Source organism: Salvelinus alpinus, chromosome 1, assembly GCF_045679555.1.
Source record: "Salvelinus alpinus chromosome 1, SLU_Salpinus.1, whole genome shotgun sequence".
Classification (NCBI taxonomy): Eukaryota; Metazoa; Chordata; class Actinopteri; order Salmoniformes; family Salmonidae; genus Salvelinus; species Salvelinus alpinus.
Genome location: NC_092086.1, coordinates 68,660,792 through 68,681,772, shown reverse-complemented (window position 1 = coordinate 68,681,772; position 20,981 = coordinate 68,660,792). Strand labels below are relative to the sequence as shown.

The window sequence follows — 20,981 nt, the reverse complement described above, 5'->3', positions numbered from 1 at the left end:
ACTCTTGTGAGATAGTTGAGGGGAGTGATGAGGTAGAGTTGATATTTTGGTGTCTGGAGCAAGACAGGAGCGTGGGACCAGTCAGGCACCATGTTTTGCGGAGATACGCACTGTGTCGCCAGTGCGCCTTCACAGCCCAGTGCGTCATGTGCCAGCTCCCCGCACTTGCCGGGCTAAAGTGAGCATCCAGCCAGGACGTGTTGTGCCAGCTCTACGCTCCAGATCTCCAGTGCGCCTCCACGGCCCAGTATATCCTGCGCCGGCCATACGTACTGTGTCTCCAGTGTGCTTTCACAGCAGTGCGTCCTCCCCGCACTCGCACTGAGGTGCGTGTCATCAGCCCGGTGCCACCTGTACCGGTCCCACGCATCAGGCCTCCAGTGCACCTCCACAGTCCAGAGCTTTCGGCGACAGTTCCCAGTCCAGAGCTTCCGGCGACAGTTCCTAGTCAAGAGCTTCCGGCGACAGTTCCCATATAAGCACTGCATATAAGGTCCCACAGTTGACAGTGCATGCCAGAGGAAAACCAAGCCATGAAGTCGAAAGGAATTGTCCGTAGAGCTCCGGGACAGGATTGTGAAGAGGCACAGATCTGGGGAAGGGTACCAAAACATTTCTGCAGCAAAGACTCTTCCTAGAGCTGGCCACCCAGCCAAACTGAGCAATCGGGGGAGAAGGGCCTTGGTCAGGGAGGTGACCAAGAACCCAATGGTCACTCTGACAGCACATGGGAGAACCTCCAGAAGGACAACCATCTCTGCAACCCTCCACCAATCAGGCCTTTATGGTAGTGGCCAGACGCTAGGTGCCTTTCCAAATTATGTCCCATCAATTGAATTTCCCACAGGTGGACTCCAATCAAGTTGTAGAAACAACTCAAGGATGATCAATGGAAACAGGATGCACCTGAGCTCAATTTCGAGTCTCATAGCAAAGGGTTCTGAATACTTATGTAAATAAGGTATTTCTGTTTTTTATATTTATTAAATGAGAAAACATTTCTACAAACCTGTTTTCACTTTGTCATTATGGGGTATTGTGTGTAGATTGACGAGGGGAAACAATTATTTAATCAATTTTAGAATATGGTTGTAACGTAACAAAATGTGGTCTGAATACTTCCCGAATGCACTGTATACTTGTAACGCTTGTCGTTGGAATGAGGTGAGGACCAAAGCGCAGCATGGTAAGTGTCCATATTCAATTTAATAACTGGACACTAAGAATACAAAAATAACAATGTGAATGATACAAAACGAAAACGAAACAGTCCCGTATGGTGAAAACACAGACACAGGAAAACAACCACCCACGAAACCCAGGTGAAAAAAGGCTACCTAAGTATGATTCTCAATCAGAGACAACTAACGACACCTGCCTCTAATTGAGAATCATACCAAGCCAAACGAAAAAACCAACATAGAAAAACGAACATAGATAACCCACCCAACTCACGCCCTGACCACACTAAAACAAAGAAATAACAAAAGAACTAGGGTTAGAACGTGACAATACTCCAACATTTTGAATTTGAGATCAATGTTTCATATGAGGCTACAGTACATAATGTCACCTTTTATTTGAGGTTATTTTCATAGATATCTGTTTTACCGTTTAGAAATGAAAGCACTTTATGTATCTAGTCCCCCACATTTGAAGGTGTCTTAAGGATTTGGCCAAATTCACTTATATGTGTATTAAAGTAATCAAATGTTTAGCATTTGGTCCCATATTCCTAGCACGCAATGACTTCGTCAAGCGTGCGACTCTACAAACTTGTTGAATGCATTTTCTGTTAGTTTTGGTTGTAAATCAGATTATGTTATGCCCAATATAAATTAATGGAAAATAATATATTGTGCTATTTTGAAGTAATGTTTTATTGTAAATAAGAATATCATATTTTTCTGAACACTTCTACATTAATGTGGATGCTACCATGATTATGGATAATCATGAATGAATCGTGAATAATGATGAGTGAGAAAGTTACAGAGGCATAAATATCATATCTCCCAAAATACTAACCTCCCCTGTTATTGGTAATGGTAAGAGGTTAGCATGTTTTGGGGATATATTTGCGCCTCTGTAACTTTCTCACTCATCAGTATTCACTTTTCATGATTATCCATGACTAACTATTCCACTCATATTGTTTTAATTATAGGTCATATTTCATAGAAATCTGGAAACCCTAGACAGATACTTTAAAACCATTCCATGTGCAGTACCTATGTTTGTCCTCTGTAGCTATGTGCTTTTATTTGCTGAAATCCATACTTTTTAATAAAACTTTTGTTCTGACTGTTGCCCCGTATTGACTGACAACGACTGATGTTGTCGGAGGTACACTCCGCCCACACAGTCGTCACAACCTGACTCCTCCGAGATGTACATATGGTGAAGTTGAGAAACCCAGCCAAGGGACTCCTTAAAAACACGCCACTTCAAAGTGACTATGTATAACAGTTTAGGTTAGGAGAGCATTTTCGTTAACCCTAAACCTTTTCATAACCTTAACCTAATTATCCTAACCTGCTACGTTAATTATGCTAACCGGCTGCATAAGTTCTCCGAAACTGCTACGAAAAAGACGGGGAATCTCCCCAGCTAAGGCCTATCCTAGCCTAGATATGTAATATTGTTAATTTTCCTTGCGCCTGAAAACGACAGTGACGGCTGCCTCCACTTCAACGAACGATACTCGGTGTGCTTATCATTCCTTTGTCTGTGAGCGGTTGACACCGTTTCCTTGAACGGGGGACAGAGAGCTGAAAAGAAGAAAGAAATAGAGCGCAATAGCCTTCTCTTCGTGTATAGCCGCAGCCGACAGGACGGCGGCGCATGCAAGGTGGAGTAGCAGAGACCGCAGTTCCCGGTACTGAAGACGGTGACGAGAGCTCATTCTCTCTGCAAGGGAAGGAGGGCGGGGTCTCGTAGCATCAGCGCTCTCATTGTATGTCGGCTGCTGATGCTGAGCAGTAGCGGAGAAAAAAAAACGAGGGCCATGGATACGGTTTTAAAAAGCTTAGGCCTTAATACATTGTGGAGATTAATTACACGGTAAGAATGCTCTGTTTCTATTTATTTATTTAAAATGTTTGACAAGGTATGAATAATAGAGAGATAGGAGAGAGATATATGCTTTTGCAGCAGGTTGATAGGAATTCTCATGAAGCGCAAGCGCCATATGTGTGTTATTACTGTCGTTATTATCAAGCTTATGTCAGGACATTGCAGTGCATCTATACATGATTGAGTTTATATGTAATGTTATGCGTTTCGCAATTCATGCGTAGGGTAATTGTTATATAGGCATTTGTAAATGAGCGTGTAGCTGTAGCTAACTGTCGGAAGTTACAGTATTGGCCTGCGCATTAGGAAGCATGCAGCCTTTCAAAGATGGAGAGGAAATTGCTGGTGGCATATTATGGCCAGGGCCATTTTAAACTATGAATTCACACGATGAATTGGCAACATCTGTCTTTCTGTTAGTTACTGTAACGGACATCTGCTAATGACACGTTGGATAAATCATCATCCGTTGTTGAAGTGCCGTGGGTAAACCGACCTGCATTGCTCTTTTTCGCTAGTGCTATAGTGCTGTTGTCTCCATAATTTAGGCTACCTGTCCCATCTGGAATGCTTATTGTTGTGTGTGATATTTATATGACAACACAGGGCAAGGCCCATTATATTCATAGCCATAAGAACAATAGTTGCCATAAAAACCAGATCTAACAAGATCTAGAATTGTGTTCTCAAAAAATGAAACCAATCTGATTGAAGACATTTGTAATACGTGTGTCAACTATTTACATACAACACAACAATATGACATGTTAGGCCTACTAGAGTGTTCGTATGCATGCACGGAGGCCTAGATATATCACAATACATCCGCTAGGTTATCCAATACTGGGCACAACATCCTTTTTCAAATCATTGTGTAATAGGCCTAAGGCCTCGATATCTGGAGAGCAGTTTGTTTTGGGATCACAACCATTGGGATGTTGTGGTCATTGTTGTGGCTGGCGGATAGTTTAGGGATTAGATGTTAATACAGGCCCAGTCTAGACCGGCCGACCCTCAGAGCAAAGGTCTGCTTTCTCATCAATCCTGGTCAGAGAGATCTTAATAGTTCATATGGATCTAATAGTTCATATGGAAATAGTATGTTGAGTACAGTGAATACCAACAATAATAATGTAAAAGGAGAGGGGGGCAGAGTGGTAATCCAATGACAAGTGCTGTCCAGCCCAAATAATCAGACAGGAAGGATAATGTTCACTGCCATGCAGAGTGATTAATCCCCAGGTCCTCTGGCACAGCCAGCATTGGAGTCAGAGGCTTGTATTCCAAATGGCACCATATTCCTTATATAATGCACTACTTTTGACCAGGGCCCATAGGGAATAGGGTGTCATTTGGGGCACACGAGAGTGGCCCAACTGCACCATCTGCAAAGATTGCATAACCTGGATTCTCTTTAGAAATGTGTCCCAAAATGTCATATTTATCTGGAAATGACATGGGCATAACACGACAGGGGCAATTTGGAGCGAACTGAAATCCAACTTGTTTACGCTTGGCATTAGGAAATGTATTATATTCCAGCAGCATGCAATCTGAAAAATATATGCATTGGCAAATGCAGTGATCCTTGCAAAACAAGCTGCAATTTTATATGTTGTATGCAATGAAATGTACTGTATGTGAATAGAATGTTATATCAATATGATGTATAGTATACTATGTGGCATGTATACTTTTGTATTACTTGTCATTGTTTATGTCAGAATGGAAATAAAGTCGTTTGAGTTGTTGGGAGCAGAAGATGAAATTGGACACGTGCCAATGACTTGCGAACAGACGGACATACATTTGCAGCTCCTACCTAAAGGGTAGTCTTTGGTGTAAGAGTAGCATTTGAAGAGTTTGTTTCCGAAACGCTATATCCAGCAATTTTTCATAGTTGTAGTTTTTCATCAGAGATGATTGCTCATGGCTATATGTACAGTATGTGTGTGTGTAACATATTATTGTTCTAAGATTTTTTTCTGAATAGATTTTAGGTGTGTATTAAAATGGGGATTGTTGCAAAATGCCCTATACCCATTGTTTAGCTTGAATGGAGTGTGCCTATCCTGTATGTTTAACATACTGCATAAATTCAACCCATCATAAATCTAGCCTCATGCTGTAGTGTTTGGTTAGAGGTAGGCCTTGTCCCAAATGGCACCCCTATTCCCTATATAGTGCACTACTTTTGACCAGAGCTCAGATCTCAAATTACTGTATTGATGATAAATATATATATATATATATATATACACTACCGTTCAAAAGTTTGGGGTCACTTAGAAATATCCTTGTTGTTGAAAGAAAAGCAAATTTTTTTGTCCATTAAAATAACATCAAATTGATCAGAAATACAATGTAGACATTGTTAATGTTGTAAATGACTATTGTAACTGGAAACGTCAGATTCTTTATGGAATATCTACATAGGCGTACAGAGGCCCATTATCAGCAACCATCACTCCTGTGTTCCAATGGCACGTTGTGTTAGCTAATCCAAGTTTAGCATTTTAAAAGGCTAATTGATCATTAGAAAACCCTTTTGCAATTATGTTAGCACAGCTGAAAACTGTTGTCCTGATTAAAGAAGCAATAAAACTGGCCTTCTTGAGACTAGTTGAGTATCTGGAGCATAAGCATTTGTGGGTTCGATTACAGGCTAAAAGTGGCCAGAAACAAAGTACTTTCTCCCAAAACTTGTCAGTCTATTCTTGTTCTGAGACATGAAGGCTATTCCATGCGAGAAATTGCCAAGAAACTGAAGATCGTGTACAATGCTGTGTACTACTTCCTTCACAGAACAGCGCAAACTGGCTCTAACCAGAATAGAAAGAGGAGTGGGAGGCCCTGGTGCACAACTGAGCAAGAGGACAAGTACGTTAGATTGTCTAGTTAGAGAAACAGACGCCTCACAAGTCCTCAACTGGCAGCTTCATTAAATAATACCTGCAAAACACCAGTCTCAACGTCAACAGTGAAGAGGCAACTCCGGGATGCCGGCCTTCCAAAGGTCTGCATCAGTGGCTTGTAGGCTATTTGTGGAAGCCAGGAGATGAGACCGACCGTTATTATCTTGACAATCACCGGCTGATAAAATTTCGTGACCGCCACAGCCCTAGTCTCTCCAGAGATGCTCAATCGGGTTCAAGTCTGGGCTCTGGCATGGCCACTCATGGACATTCAGAGATTTTTCCCAAAGCCACTCCTGTGTGGTCTTGGCTGTGTGCTTAGGGTCGTTGTCCTGTTGGAAGGTGAACCTTTTCCCCCAGTTTGAGGTCCTGAGGGCTCTGGAGCACGTTTTCATCAAGAATCTCTCTGTACTTTGCTCCGTTCATCTTTCCCTCGATCCTGACTAGTCTTCCAGTCCCTACCGCTGAAGTACATCCCCACAGTATGATGCTGCCACCACCATGCTTCACCGTAGGGATGGTGCCAGGTTTCCTCCAGACGTGACGCTTGGCATTCAGGCCAAAGAGTTCAATCGTGCTTTCATCAGACCAGAGAATCTTGTTTCTCATGGTCTGAGAGTCCTTTAGGTGCCTTTTGGCAAACTCCCAGCAGGCTTTCATGTGCCTTTTACTGAGGAGTGGCTTCCGTCTGGCCACTCTACCATAAAGACCTGGTTGGTGGAGTGCTGCAGAGATGGTTGTCCTTCTGGAAGGTTATATATACAGTTGAAGTCGGAAGTTTACACACACTTAGGTTGGAGTCATTAAAAGTCGTTTTTCAACCACTCCACAAATGTCTTGTTAACAAACTATAGTTTTGGCAAGTCGGTTTGGACATCCATTTTGTGCATGACACAAGTAATTTTTCCAATAATTGTTTACAGACAGATTATTTCACTTATAATTCACTGTATCACAATTCCAGTGGGTCAGAAGTTTACATACACTAAGTTGACTGTGCCTTTAAACAGCTTGGAAAATTCCAGAAAATGATGTCATGGCTTTAAAAGCTTCTGATAGGCTAATTGACATAATTTGAGTCCATTGGAGGTGTACCTGTGGATGCATTTAAAGGCTTACCTTCTAACGCAGAGCCTCTTTTGCATGTCATCATGGCAAAATCAAAAGAAATCAGCCAAGAAAAAATATAGCAGACCTCCACAAGTCTGGTTCACCCATGGGAGCAATTTCCAAACGCTTGAAGGTACCACGTTCATCTGTACAAACAATAGTACATAAGTATAAACACCATGGGACCATGCAGCTGTCATACCGCTCAGGAAGGAGATGAGTTCTGTCTCCTAGAGATGAACATACTTTGGTGCGAAAATTGCAAATCCATCCCAGAATAACAGCAAAGGACGTTGTGAAGATACTGGAGGAAACGGGTACAAAAGTATCTATATCGACAATAAAATGAGTCCTATATTGAAATAGCCTGAAGTGCGCTCAGCAAGGAAGAAGCCACTGCTCCAAAACCACCATAAAAAAGCCAGACTACGGTTTGCAACTGCACATGGGGACAAAGATTGTACTTTTTGGAGAACTGTCCTCTGGTATGATGAAACAAAAATAGAACTGTTTGGCCATAATGACCGTCGTTATGTTTGGAGGAAAAAAGGGGAGGCTTGCAAGCCGAAGAACACCATCCCAACCGTGAAGCACAGGGGTGGCAGCATCATGTTGTGGGGGTGCTTTGTTGCAGGAGGGACTGGTGCACTTCACAAAATAGATGGCATCATGTGAAAGGAATATTATGTGGATATATTGAAGCAACATCTCAAGACATCAGTCAGGAAGTTAAAGCTTGGTCGCAAATGGGTTTTCCAAATGGACAATGACCCCAAGCATACTTCCAAAGTTGTGGCAAAATGGCTTAACAACAAAGTCAAGATATTGGCGTGGCCATCACAAAGCCCTGACCTCAATCCTATAGACATTTTGTGGGCAGAACTGAAAAAGTGTGTGCGAGAAAGGAGGCCTACAAACCTGACTCAGTTACACCAGCTCTGTCAGGAGGAATGGGCCAAAATTCACCCAACTTATTGTGGGAAGCTTGTGGAAGCCTACCCGAAACGTTTGACCCAAGTTAAACAATTTATAGGCAAAGCTACCAAATACTAATTGAGTGTATGTAAACTGGGAATGTGATGAAATAAATCATTCTCTCTACTATTATTCTGACATTTCACATTCTTAAAATAAAGTGGTGATCCTTAACTGTCCTAAAACAGGGGATTTTTACTAGGATTAAATGTCAGGAATTGTGAAAAACTGAGTTTAAATGTATTTGGCTAAGGTGTATGTAAATTTCCGACTTCAACTGTATATTTATATATATATATATATATATCAATGTCACTAATGTATAATTTGTTCAGTTCTTTAATACAAATGTAATTATTTGTCACGTTTGACTGTGTAAAACCTTGCAGTACTCCTTTTTTCTATGAGAGTGATGCGGATATATCTCGTTTAGGAAAAAACATGATTATTTGTCTTTGAAATGATAGATTTCAAGTGATAGATTTCAAACAAATATGTCTGTGATTTAACAATGCATGGTTAGACGTGGGGAAAGAAACGTAAGTTCCAAAAAAAAAGCGGATTTACTAACATTTCTGAAAATGTATATATAGCGTTTTGGAAACTCTTCATTTATGAATTACTATCACAAACAAGGTGGTATCAAACAGCAGTGGTGCTTAGGAATATACCATACAAACATGACATGAGTACTTAAACACAGCGTAATACACGGCCTACATTTTCTATCAAAATGCGGAAATTGGTCAAATGGTTTTCGAACACCAGAAATCTTTATTCATGACTGTGGCGGGCGGCTACAAAGCATCATCTGCAGAATCCGGTAGCAACACAGATTTGATGTCTCAGTGGAGAGTTAAGTGGGTCATGATGCCAGTGTGCTTAATGACGTTGTGTTCAACCCTCACCGTGCATCAGAGCTGGGAAACAGGCCACTCCTGCTGCGGGAACCTCACTGCCTTCTCCCCTTTCTCATTGTTCATCAGCCTTACTTGTCTTATGTCTTGGAGTTCTGCTTCAGGCTTAAATCCAGGGGGAAGATGTGTAAATGCCAGAGTGTGCTACAAGGCATACAAGCAGTAAGATAATAGGTCTAACTACTTGCACTCTAACTGGCCCTGAGATTTGATTAATGAAATAAGAGGACATTTCACTAGAAAAATGGTGAAGAGTGTAGAGACGGACCTCTCCAAATAATTTGGCATGGTAAAAGAGTTGGACTTAAATTGAGGAACTACAATTGGGCATGCTATACCTTGCATCCATTTTTGAATGGATGCAAGACTATCTCAGGGGTCAGGCACAGTCTCCAGAAGCATGGGGCTGTGCACCTATGGCGTTGTTAAGTGTTCTTACTAGTAATAGTAAACAAATACCATCAAACATGTTGAATAACCCTGTGATCTACTGTACAGTCCAAATATGGCTGGAGCTGATGAACCCTCACTTGTAGGAAAGGTATATCCTCATCACGGACACCAATAGAAGCAATAGAGCATTCCCTCCAGGATTTAACAACAGTACCTTCGACCTATGGCTCAGCAGAGGAATCAGTTACTGGGGACGTATACTCAAACAATGTTCTGATGTGTTTTACACAAATCCAAATCCAATCCCGCAAATGCACTTTTATGGTTTCTTGCAAGTTCTACATTTTATTTCGGAGTGACATTACGTTATGTCTAGATGGGTCGTTGACGGGTCCAGTTGATCAATGCTTCCTCCAATTCACAGACTCAAAGTGTTTTATCTCTTACTTTTATGAGTCAATTCATACTTGGGATAAATACAATATAGGTCATGTATTAAGAATCTGGGAGAGGGAGCTTGAGATGGGCAGCATGGATCTCATCATGCAACACCACATTCTCTTGTTATAGGATCAGAGAAGTCCTGTACAAACTCCTACACAGACAGCATCCCCAATGTGTTTAAAATACAGAACAGGAATTGGCACATACATACACATACAAATGTAATACTTCCAGGTCAACTGTAATATTGATTCCATTGTAAAGCACAATTTCTCCCCTTTCCAACAAAATCAATAACTAGACCTCCAGGCTGCCTGTCTCTGCATGATTGAAGAAGGCATTGGCGAAGGGGGAAGCGAAGGCTACTGAGTGATAGTGAAAGGGGAAGATATGTTGTGTGGGGAAAAAGCCTTTTTCACCCAATTTGTTCAACGTATCACCTCTAAAATGTCAATAAAACACTATAAAGAGTCTATATAATGTCTCATTACATACCTACTTGAAGGGTTGTGTCGAATTTGAATCGGGGGTTTTAGAGCGGCGCTAAAGTTATCTTCTGAAGTGAACTGCGGCTGTCACGGCTTTTGAGAGTCATGATGGCTCGCAGTGATGACGCGAAACATGTACTGTTGATTGAATTAACTATTGATGAGCTCACGAGTAATTAACTTTACACTCACCATTGATAGTGTCTTGATAAATAAATAAATAGCGTTGAATATATGAGTTACACAAAGTAGGGAACTTTATTTTGAGAGGGTGATGGATGTGATTCTGTTCAAAGAGAGAGATGAAGGAAGATAATGTTACTTTATATAATGTTTATGAACAAAGCATGGGATGATTAGGGTTCATATTATAACTTCCAATAGCACGAGATAAGTACTTTTATAAACTACTTAACGTTAGTAAATTACTGTATAAAGCAACAATATTCATGTAAAAAATGTATATAACAACTAACAACAGTTGTAACAACAACTCACCTCTGTCCTCTCACTCCATCACATACACTGAGTGTACATGAACACCTGCTCTTTCCACGAAATGTGCAATAACGTTATGTTGGATCACATGAAAATGATATTCACATTTGTTAGTCCATTTCCTTGGCGCTATCTTTATGAATGATGTTGCATGGACACACACAAAAAAAAACGATTTTAACTGTATTATGACAGGAAATGTCTGGAAAGGGAAATACCCAACAACAGCCCACGTAACAGCAGCGTTACACCCCCGAATAGCTACAGGCTGCTTATGAGGAAGTGATGGCTGGGAGTAGCCTGAGGGAGGTGGCTCATGCCTCCTGTCAGTACCTGTTTACAGGGAAGCCAATGGTCCAAAAACAGTCCATATAATTCATAACTATTGCAGTTTGGTGACATGCTGTCTTTTAGGGAGATTGGTTTGTTATCTTTACCTGTGCACAATCAAGAGCTGTGCTATTAGCACCCTACTCATGAAAAATGTGTTTAATTTTGGCAATAATAATATTAATACTAATGCTCATTTAAACGAAAAATCATGAATAATGAAGGTTTCTTACACGTGTATATGCTTAAGCATGTTTTTAATCTGCAAGATAAACGCTACCCCTGGTGGGAAGATGCTGTACGGCACACAATGGGTTGCATAATGCGTGCCGTACGTTACGTCATGACACGTCACGATGTAACGTGAAGCCAGAGGGTTCCGTTTTATCATCTTTGCTCGAAAACTATTGGTCCATTACTATGTCAACGCTTGAATAGAAACGTGGTTTACACCCCGGATTTTGATGCCAATACAGCCTCTACAGTCCCATTAGTTTTCATTACAGCCTTGTTTGAATGCCTCGGTTGTGCAAAATGTGTCCGGAACACTGCTAGGTTTTAGTAGGATGAAAGGAAATGAAAACATTTATACTAAGTGTGGCAGCTGATGCTGGAGCATTTGCCTAGAGATTTAGTTGACCTGTTAGAGAGGGGCAGAGAGGATGTAGCTTGGCGCACGAAATGGCAACCGTAACTCGGTGTAAAGGGAGTAAGGGCATGCCGATATGTAAGCTTATTGGTGAAATGTGAGGTGTGTATCTGAGCAGAACGTTTTGGAAACTGTATTTTTTTCTCTTTTTTTTGCCCTTCCTTTTTTAATGTTTTGTTATGTTACTGTTACACTATATTGTTTCTGATTGTTACACCATTGTAACCCATGGTAACACCCTTGGTGTTGGTAACACGCCGGCAGAGATGGTCGCCTCACTTCAGGTCCTTAGGAAACTATGCAGTTATATATAGTGGCCCTTATACGTAGTTACTACACTGTAATAACTGTAACTGTTTTTGTAACCAAACCAGTCAGAGACTTAACTACCTTATTAATAATACATTGTAATAATACAAAACAATTCATCAGCATGCAGGATGCAGGATGCTTTGATCAGTTGCACAATTTCTCTTGTTCACTTTCGCTTGTAAATGTCCACACTCACCGAAAATGACATTCTGTAGCTACTAGCTATACTTGTATAACTTTAGGAGCTGGATTTGCCTGTCTTTGCAATTAGTTTGTTACTTTTCATTTGTTAGCATTTAGCTAAAGGTGTCCATATGATTTTGCTATTAGTTTGTGCTACTTTTGTTAGCATTCTGTTAATAGATGCCCAATTGGCTTTTCTTGCGTTTTAGCATCCCCTTGTGTGCTATGCCGGTAATACTGTAAATCCCGGGATGGGAGAAGGACGGTATGACAATATGAAAATCTGGATACCGCCCAAGCCTAATGCTCACACATCCTCTGTGTCACATGTCAGGAAGGGAACTGATGCCAATAGTCTATCAAATAATTTGTCACATGCTTCGTAAACCCAGCATGTGGGACACACATACTGGGTGTGTCCCAATAATATAATTGTTTTCCGTGAGCTGGGATTATGTCCCATCACCAAATATGGAATAGGACAATAATCTGATTTATGAGTCTACATATTCGTTTAAACCCCGCCACCTGGTTCTGACCGATTGTAGTCTACCGCAGCATTCCTCCAGCATGGTTAGTTACTGGGTTAATACAGCATTAGCGCTCATGTGTAGTGTAGTGTAAAACGATTGGAGCTGGTCAAGAGCTTCAAGCTCTTCAGTGTCCAAATCACGAATTACTTCAAATGGTCCTCTCACACGCTAACAGTTGTAAAGAAGGCACGACAGCACGTCTTCCCCCTCAGGAGGTTGAAAAGTTTTGGCATAGGCCCTCAAATCCTCCAAAAGTTATACAGCCACACCACTGAGGGACCTTACATTGCCTTCGGAAAGTATTCATAACCCTTGACTTTTTCTGAATGACTACCTCATCTCTGTACCCCACACATACAATTACAGTGCCTTCAGAAAGTATTCATACCCCTTGACTTATTCCACATTTTGTTGTGTTACAGCCTGAACTCAAAATGTTTATACATTTTTTGTATCTCACCCATCTACACAAAAGACCCCATGATGACAAAGTGAAAACATGTTTTTATAAATGTTTGCAAATGTAGTGAATATAAAATACAGAAATATCTCATTTACATAAGTATTCACACCCTGAGTCAATACTTTGTAGGAGCATCTTTGGCAGCGATTACAGCTGTGAGGCTTTCTGGGTAAGTCTCTAAGAGTTTTCCACTCCTGAATTGTGCAATATTTGACCATTATTCTTTTCAAAATTCTTCAAGCTTTGTCAAATTGGTTGTTGATTTTTGCTAGACAACCATTTTCAGTTCTTGCCATAGATTTTCAAGTAGATTTAAGTCAAAATTGTAACTCGTCCACTTGAGTTGTAAAATTGTAACTCGTCCAAGCAACTCCAGTGTAGATTTGGCCTTGTGTTTTTGATTATTATCCTGCTAAACGGTGAAGTAATCTCCAAGTGTCTGGTGGAAAGCAGACTGAGCCAGGTATTACTCTCGGATTTTGCCTGTGCTTAGTTCCATTCCATTTCTTTTTTATCCTGAAAAACTCCCCAGTCCTTAATGATTACAAGCATACCTATAACATGATGCAGCCACCACTATGCGGAAACCTCCCTGGTCTTTGTGTGTCACGACTTCCGCCAAAGTTGGTCCCTCTCCTTGTTCGGGCGGCGTTCGACGTCACCGACCTTCTAGCCATCGCCGATCCACTTTTCATTTTCCATTGGTTTTGTCTTGTCTTCCATCACACCTGGTTCCAATTCCATCAATAACATGTTGTGTATTTAACCCTCTGTTCCCCCTCATGTCCTTGTCGGTAATTGTTTCTTGTAGTGCTTATGCACGGTATGCTGGTATTACCGGGTTTTGTTTGACCCATTTCATGTATTGTTCTGTTGACGGTGGTTTATGTTTATTAAACGACACCGGTGTAAATCAGTTTTCACTCTCCTGCGCCTGACTTCTCTGCCGCCTGTACGCACCGCATTACATTGCGGTTGAATCTGTGTTTGAAATTCACTGCTCGACTGAATGACCTTGCAGATAATTGTATGTGTGAGGTACAGAGTAAGTAATTCACAAACGTATTATTTGTTAAGCAATTTTTTTCTCCTGAATATATTTAGGCTTCCATAAAAGGGGTTGAATAGTTAGACTCAATACATTTCAGTGCTTCATTTTTAATTAATTTGTAAACATTTCTAAAAACATCATTCCACTTTGACATGATTGGGTATTGTGTGTAGGCCAGTGACACAAAATCTAAATTTAATCACAACAAAATTAGGAAAAATATTGTTGATGCTGAATGTTATCATAGGTTCAACCAAAACCTAATATTAGATAAAGAAAACCTGAGTGAACAAATAACACGACAATTGATAACATTCAGTTAAAAAATATATGCGAAAGTAGAGAAAATCAGAAAGAGGGCTCTTCTATGCTCTACTGAACAAAAAGCCGTTTGGGAGCCAAGTGAATGGCTCTTTTAGGTGAACGGAGCCAAAAGACCCGCCTCATTGAAAAAAATCGTCACTAGTCATCATCACTAGTGCCTGTGAGGCAGCGCTGGCGCTGAATGTGCGCGCGTATACTTTTTTGTAATGAAACTTACCTGTGTGGCAGTTCGGGTGCCAGAATCACCCTGTGGCTTTAGTAAGAGCTGCCATTGAATCCGTTGAAAATACATGGTCACTAACCACAGTTTTTATGCGAAAAGTCATAAGAAAAAATCACGACAGCTGTGAGGGAAACAGGAAGTTTCGGGGGTAATTGTATAAATGCCGACAGATAATTGGCTCGTTCGACATGGTGGGATCCATGAGCAACATGTGTAGAACAATCAGAAGAATGAATGCCCCATTAAAAACAATTAGAATGTATTTATTTCCACCCTAAGGTCATGCACTACTCATGAATCATATTTAGCACATTTATTCTAAAATCATAAAATACCGTCAAATACTGTCATACCGTCAAAGATTTGAAAAATATTGTGATTTTATATTTTGTCAGTATCGTCCAGCCCTACATTATTGAGCTATTGATTGTTACCTAAAATCCTAGGAATGATTTTCAACTCAGTAATTACACTAAATGTTAATAATGCACTTTAAATCTGGAGTTTGCATCAGAGTGTAAAGGAGGACATTGAAGCCAGACAGCCCTTCACTGAAAAAGTATCTGTATGTGTTCACCCAGCCACAATACTAGTGGACCTTGTTGTAGTGTCTGTCAGCATTCATTTCAATACCATTACATTGACTTCCCTTACATCAGTTTTGCGTTTCATACGTACCTAATTCTCTGTGATTATTTTCAACTGATTTTACTATACTCTCTGTGAGTAGTAGGCCTACTCATGTACGCTTTCCTGCCCTTGCCCAGAAGTGCTTTGAACAAAGCTAGTGCCTTGAATCTGTCTCGCATGCATCCATGCTTGTAATTGCTGATTAGCCCACAATGAACAATGTTTAATACGTTGTATTTAGAAGTTAGGATTCCATAATGTTTTCAGACAACAACTAGGATGACTTTCTGTCACGTTATTAGGTTGCGTTACGCCTTTTGACATTCTGATGTGGCATGAAACCACATTTATCCTAGCCATGTCATTCCTTTTTCTTTTAGGATCAAAAGTTCCAGAACAGAGCCATACCGGACCCATTTGCTGTTAGAAAGGTCGTAAAGAGTCCAGAGAATAGCCTATATGGCTTTGATTTTGAATGGTGGATGAGACATTGTCTCTTGCTGTCACACTCTGCAAATAATATCAACAGTAATTCAACAAAACAGCCATGGTCCTTTGGACAGAAGCCATGAGCAACACTCACCAGCGATTGAAAAGCCTAGCACTAGTGGACTGTGCACGAGCAAGAAACGTGACATTATAATCTTCATCTGAAATCTTAGTGTAATATTTGAGGCCTCTGTCTCTGATTATAAGGAAATTATGCAAGGGGGTTATGGCACTATGTGTACAATCGCTGAGACTATAGTGCATGGGTTATACAGTCTTCGTAAGAGACTTCTGGTATGTGCTCCAGTGGTCCGGTGGTAACACTCCTGGCTCAACGCACAAACGTGACTCGCCTTGGAGACCGGGAGTTCAATCTCTGTGTGTTCTTTTCTCTATGTGACTTCCCTTTACCTCTCTCCCACGGTGTCTAATCTGTCTGTCAATATAGCATCCAAAAATATGAAGAGAGTGTTTCTCCACTTTCCTTAAAAAAAGAGAGTCTGATGAGAACCTCCCCCAACTTTTTTTTTCTCTCCTCTTCAAGACCAGTATGTAGGGAATCTAGTTTCAGGTGTTTCTTTTACGTTAGGTTATATCTCCTTATGCAAGCACACAGCACCATGCTGTGCCCTACTTTATACATCACTACCAGTGTATATACAGCTGCCCTTCCTCTCCCCCACGCTCTACTCTAACACCCAACACCAACACCCATTTTCTTATCAAACAACATGTATAACACATGCAGAGTGCCACACATCAAATTGCCACGAGTACCACGTGATTTGTACAGCTAGAAAAACAATGTCGTTTCAACAGTGACTTTTCAGAATGTTCACCTCTAAAGTCAGTTCAGATACAACAGCTGTCATGAGACGAGGTGAGATAAAAACGTGCCAGTTTTAGAATGTTGTGTTGTATATAACAGCTGACTAAAGACGGGGCAGTCAGATCAAGAAGACGAGATGTTCAGTTGAGACCGTTTCCACGGTAACGGTGACTCTTTTCAATGACGTGATGAAACTTTAAAACAAAGTTGCCACTTGTTGTAGCAAGGTGTTGTAGCAAACGAGTGTTATGAAATATATGCACCGGAAACAGGGTACACTTTGTGACTTGTCAGTTAAATATCAGCAATCTACAGGGTAGGATCTTTATTTGAGCCAGTTTGCTATGGCAGGAAAATAATCCTGTAGCAGCAGGAAATGTGAATTATTATGTGGATTATAATTAATGTTTTTTTGGGGGGGGTTTGATACAATTCACATAAGGGAAAATCAACACTGCTATTTTAAAGTGGAAATTACAAACTTCAGAAGCCTTTTAAAACCTCTAATACACTACAAGTTTGCATTTTCTGCAGGAAAATTCTCAGCAACAAAAGAGTGATCAAATTAAGATCCATAGCTAAAGATTTGACATGTTGAATCTTGGGAACTCCAGCCGACGACATGAGACGTTATAAAACTAGACCGTTCGGATCAAACAAACTATGTTCTTAAATACAATTCCTTTCGACCGTCGCATCAAGTTGCGTCTCATCTTATGTATAATACGTTGTGGATGTAGCCTACTGGTTCTTTCACATGCTGATGTTCAATTCTGTGCGCTGGTCTGCATCAGTCTAATGGGTTGTAACATTTGGCATAGAAAACCACTGGCTGACACTGTCCTTTTGTAGTCATCTGTGAGGATGGAAACCTGGTCAATGTTTACTCACTGTGCAGCTGCCTGACCTGTCTAAATCAGTGAGCCACTCCTGACCAGTGGCTACTGCCAACACTGTACTGTACATTGCCAGCACCATGCAATTAACTGCTTTACTATTATACTTGAATAATCAATGTTTGTAAACAGTTAAGTTGAGTTGAGCTCCATATCCTTCAATTACAATTGTCAAAAATGTTTTTTTATTCCTCCCCACACACAGCTCTACTGTCTACTAAGATAATGAGGAAGAGGAAGAACTGGAAACCTCGGGAGGGCCTCTGTTCATTTCTATGAAGTCTCTATGAAAGCATTGGAGGAGCTGTAGTATTTGACTCAATGGCGAAGAAGGGCCGTACCAAGGGCGAGAAGCCCGAAGCGCTCATCTCTGCCCTACAGGCAGCTAACGAAGATCTCAGGTCCAAATTGACTGACATTCAAATAGAACTGCATCAAGAGAAATGCAAGGTAGGCCATTCTGTAACACTACGTTGCATGTAAATCGTCCCTTCTCAAATACACCTGTAACAGTGGGTTCAACTGCAGATGATGTGGCACGTGGCATTCAAGTGGCATTGAATGTCTTACGTATAGTCACTACACACAACCTTTGACATACAGCACGTTTCAACATTTTATAAGGTTCTACATAGATGTACAGGGATGTTTTGAGTTATACATTGACCTGGTCTGGATGAGGTTTACCCCCTTCACAGTTGGCACACAGTATATGTAGGCTGTTGCTGTTGTTGTATATTCACCTGCTCTACGTAAGAGCAGGTGAGATCTACCGTAGTAGATCTCGATCTACAATGGTAGATCTCGATCTCCGCTTGGTCTTGCGTGCCCTATCTGCCATTATCTGTTTTTTCTAATTATATTTGACACCGTAATACATCTTTTTATCTACATAATAGGTGCTAGATGAAGAGAATGGCCTCAGGCTGTCTGTAGTATCTCTCTAACATTCCTGCTTTTATGGTGTAACTCAGTTCTCTTTGTCTCCTCTCCCTCTCTTCCCGGGGCCTAGGTGAGTAAGTTGGAGCGTGAGAAGGTGCAAGAGTGCAAGCGGATCCGGGAGCAGGAGCAGCACCGGCACACGGCCACGCTGACAGAGCAGCGAGCCAAATGGCACGAGGAGAAGCAAAAAGAGCTCCAGGCACTCAGGGAGAACCTGGTCCGCCAGCACGAGCAGGAGCAGGCCCGCACCGCCAAGATCAAGGACCAGGAGAACCAGCGGCTCAAGGCGGCGCTGAGCGCCATGCGGGACGGCAGCGGAGAGAAGGTGCGCACGGCGCTGACTCTAGAGGCCAAGGAGGAGGCACGGCGCTTTTTCGACGTGGAGAGGGTCAAGCTGCTGCAAGAGATCTCGGAGCTCAAGCAGAACAAAAAGCAGACGGACGAGGCACTCAGCACCATGATCCAGGCGGATAAGATGAAGGCCGGGGATCTGCGCTCCGAGCATCAGATGCACCAGGAACACATCTCCAAGATCAAGTGGGACAGCGAGAAGGACATCCGCAGACTGGTAAAAACTGTCTTGGCTGGAGGATGGGTAGAGGGTAGAGCAGAGGGTCTGATTGTGGATACGTCTTGCTGAATACCAGACGTAGCCGTAGCTGGTCTATACATCTCATTGCTCCATACAGATAGTTGGCCCAGGAAAATGATCTGTCAGAGAAGTTCTGAGCAGCATGTAGAGTAGTTTAGTAGAGTAGGTCTTTTGTGATGGAGTGATGTCTCCATGGTTTACGTCATACCAATTATGCAAGTCTGCAGAACATTGGGGGTCGTTCCACCAATTTGGTGCCAAATTGTTATATTCTATCATGAAGAGCACATGTTCAACTTCATCAAAAACAAGTTTTCCCATCTCAAGAGGTTAAATAAAAAATGGTTTATACTAAGTGCTTATTAAGTGCCAAATAAAGTTACAGGGTTGATCATTTCTTCTTAAATCAGCCATACATCCCCGTGTTACAGGGGGAATGGAAGCTTCTTGTGTGCAACAGGGAATGGCAATTGAATGCAAGCTTCACCCCCAAAAATGAAATTGTTAAAACATATCTATGGGTAACAAGGTTGACGTGTTATGCTCGACCCGCTCAGTTTTCCACCATAAAACACCATCGAATTGCCAAAAAGAGTGGAACCAGCTCATCTGCTTTTACTTTATGATTTGACTATTATATGTTTAATGTTTCTTATTTCAAAATAATTTTTAAAAGGAATAGTTTCACCATTTTAAATTGAGAGTTAAGTTCATGTAACAGGGATGGACCTTAAAATGAGGGACAGATGTACACTACCGTTCAAAAGTTTGGGGTCACTTAGAAATGCCTTTGTTTTTGAAAAGAAAAGCAACATTTTTTTGTCCATTAAAATGACATCAAATTGATCAGAAATACAGTGTAGTCATTGTTAATGTTGTAAATTACTATTGTAGCTAGAAACGGCAGATTTTTAATGGAATATCTACATAGGCGTACAGAGGCCCATTATCAGCAACCATCACTTATGTGTTCCAATGGCACGTTGTGTTAGCTAATCCAAGTTTATCATTTTAAAAGGCTAGTTGATCATTAGAAAACCATTTTGCAGGCAGAGTTGCAAATAAAAAGCCATATCTCAGACTGGCCACAAAAAATAAATTATTAAGATGGGCAAAAGAACACAGACACTGGACAGAGGAACGAACTCTGCCTAGTAGGCCAGCATCCTGGAGTCGCCTCTTCACTGTTGACGTTGAGACTGGCATTTTGTGGGTATTATTTAATGAAGCTGCCAGTTGAGGACATGTGAGGCATCTGTTTCTCAAACTAGACACTCTAATGTACTTGTCCTCTTGCTCAGTTGTTCAACCGGGCCTCCCACTCGTCTTTCTATTCTGGTTAGAGCCAGTTTGCGTTGTTCTGTGAAGGGAGTAGTACACAGCATTGTACGAGATCTTCAGTTTCTTGGCAATTTCTCGCATGGGATAGCCTTAATTTCTCAGAACAAGAATAGACTGACGAGTTTCAGAAGAAAGTCTTTGTTTCTGGCCACTTTGAGCCTGTAATCGAACCCACAAATGCTGATGCTCCAGACACTCAACTAGTCTCAAGAAGGCCAGTTTTATTGCTTCTTTAATCAGGACAACAGTTTTCAGCTGTGCTAACATAATTGCAAAAGGGTTTTCTAATGACCAATTAGCCTTTTAAAGTGATAAACTTGGATTAGCTAACACAACGTGCCATTACACAGGATTGATGGTTGCTGATAATGGGCCTCTG

At 41.2% G+C, this 20,981-nt stretch overlaps 1 protein-coding gene across 4 annotated transcripts in view; it reads left to right on the top strand.

The window, feature by feature from the left end:
• The first annotated feature begins 2,398 nt into the window (after window positions 1–2,398).
• LOC139583993 (janus kinase and microtubule-interacting protein 2-like) overlaps window positions 2,399–20,981 on the top strand; it is a 39,410-nt gene continuing 20,827 nt past the window's right edge. For 2 of the 4 annotated variants that reach the window (XM_071415508.1, XM_071415499.1), the window contains exons 1-3: window positions 2,399–3,063; window positions 17,933–18,177; window positions 18,740–19,237. In XM_071415508.1, coding sequence (XP_071271609.1) covers window positions 18,049–18,177; window positions 18,740–19,237 — 627 coding nt within the window. In that variant the 5' untranslated portion in view covers window positions 2,399–3,063; window positions 17,933–18,048. The remainder of the gene's footprint in view (window positions 3,064–17,932; window positions 18,178–18,739; window positions 19,238–20,981) is intronic. The other 2 variants (XM_071415528.1, XM_071415518.1) reach the window with 1 other exon arrangement.